The sequence below is a fragment of the Rhinolophus hipposideros genome, assembly GCF_964194185.1.
Source record: "Rhinolophus hipposideros genome assembly, chromosome: 11".
Lineage (NCBI taxonomy): Eukaryota > Metazoa > Chordata > Mammalia > Chiroptera > Rhinolophidae > Rhinolophus > Rhinolophus hipposideros.
The window spans coordinates 72,635,042-72,636,758 of NC_138057.1; the positions used below are offsets into that span (position 1 = coordinate 72,635,042).

A 1,717-nucleotide genomic window follows, 5' to 3' on the forward strand; every position below is an offset into this window, starting at 1 on the left:
AGTTTGCTGAGGCTCATCCACTATTTCTGCCGCAGTGAACTATTACGGTTTGGCTCTGGCCTGGGCAGAAATGATCTCTCTATGCTCATCGTTTTCTACACGCACAGAGGGCAGGGACCTTGCCTTTCTTGTTCACTGCTGCACCTCAGTCCTGGTAGAGGGCCCGGCACAGACTCGAGGTTCCATAAATAATGGCTGAAGGAAATCGTGAACGCACTCTTGCTTCTGTGCCATGATGTCTTGTTGGCTGATTAGGGTGTGATGTTTTCCTGGAGCCAGACTGGGATGGAGCAAAGGTGCCTGTGTCCACAGGAGTGAGGAATTAACAGGAGTGGACTTACACGTTCATGGTTTTCCCAGAGCAGGACAACGAGATGTGATGGTCCTGTCGTCCTTTCTAGGTTCCTGAAATTCCCAAACCTCCTCTATCCCCACGAGACACAAGGGCAGCATGAGGCCTGAGAACCAGAGCAGTGTGTCCCACTTCCTCCTGCGGGGGCTCCCCATCAGGCCCGAGCAGCAGGGGGCATTCTTCGTCCTCTTCCTGGGCATGTACCTGACCACGGTGCTGGGGAACCTGCTCCTCATCCTGCTCATCAGGCTGGACGCTCGCCTGCACACGCCCATGTACTTCTTCCTCAGCCACTTGGCCTTCTCTGACGTTTCTGTTTCATCTGTCACCGTCCCTAAGATGCTCATGAACATGCTGACTCAGGACCAATCCATCTCCTATGCAGGGTGCATTTTTCAGTTGTATTTTTTCATAGTTTTTGGTACTTTTGACAATCTTCTTCTTGCGGTGATGGCGTATGACAGGTACGTGGCCGTCTGTCACCCACTACACTACCCCACCATCATGAGGGAGGAGCTGTGTGTGACGCTGGTGGCTGGCTCCTGGGTTGTCTCCTTTGTCCATGCTCTCTTGCACACCCTCCTCTTGGTCCGACTGTCCTTCTGCACTGACAGTACCATCAACCACTTTTTCTGTGACCTCACTGTCCTCCTGAAGCTGAGCTGCTCGGACATCTCCCTCAATGAGCTGGTCCTCTTCACTGAGGGAGGAATACTTTTCATCCTGCCTTTGGGTAGTGTCTTAGGCTCATATATCTGCATAGGGACTATCATCCTGAGGGTCCCCACCACGAAAAGACTTTTGAAAGCCTTTTCTACCTGTGGCTCCCATCTCTTTGTGGTATCTTTATACTACGGGACACTTGCAAGCGTTTACTTTTTCTCCTCATCATGGGATTCCAAGGACATAATTGCTTCAGTCATGTACACAGCAGTTACACCCATGCTGAATCCCTTCATCTATAGCCTGAGGAACAGAGACATAAAACAGGCCCTAGATGTGTTTGTCAATAGGGCTAACTTCTTCAAGTGACAATCACTAAATCCTCAGATTGCAGTCATGAGCACAGCGAGCTATCTCTGCTAAGATGATTGCGTGGCCGGCATCTCCATATAACTTCAATGGAACATGCATTCTGCTATCTTATGTAGTGCTGTGAATATGTCTACTAGGCCAAGTTTGCTACTTGGATTGGTAATAATTTTTTATCCCTAATTAATGTTTTGCTTGTTCATCTCTTACAAGATATGTACAATATCCTATGCAGAATATGTCAGAATTATAAATGTGGATTTGTCTTTTTCTCCTTTGTCATATGTCAGTTCTTGCTTATGTATTGTTTACAGTATGTTATTGAGGACACAC

At 48.0% G+C, this 1,717-nt stretch overlaps 1 protein-coding gene across 1 annotated transcript; it reads left to right on the plus strand.

The window, feature by feature from the left end:
• Positions 1 to 451: 451 nt before the first annotated feature.
• On the plus strand, positions 452 to 1,384 carry LOC308505326 (olfactory receptor 1J4-like; the record flags this gene model as incomplete). Its single annotated transcript, XM_081067355.1, has 1 exon — positions 452 to 1,384. One exon carries the CDS (start codon positions 452 to 454, stop codon positions 1,382 to 1,384), a length of 933 nt encoding a protein of 310 aa, XP_080923481.1.
• Positions 1,385 to 1,717: the final 333 nt, after the last annotated feature.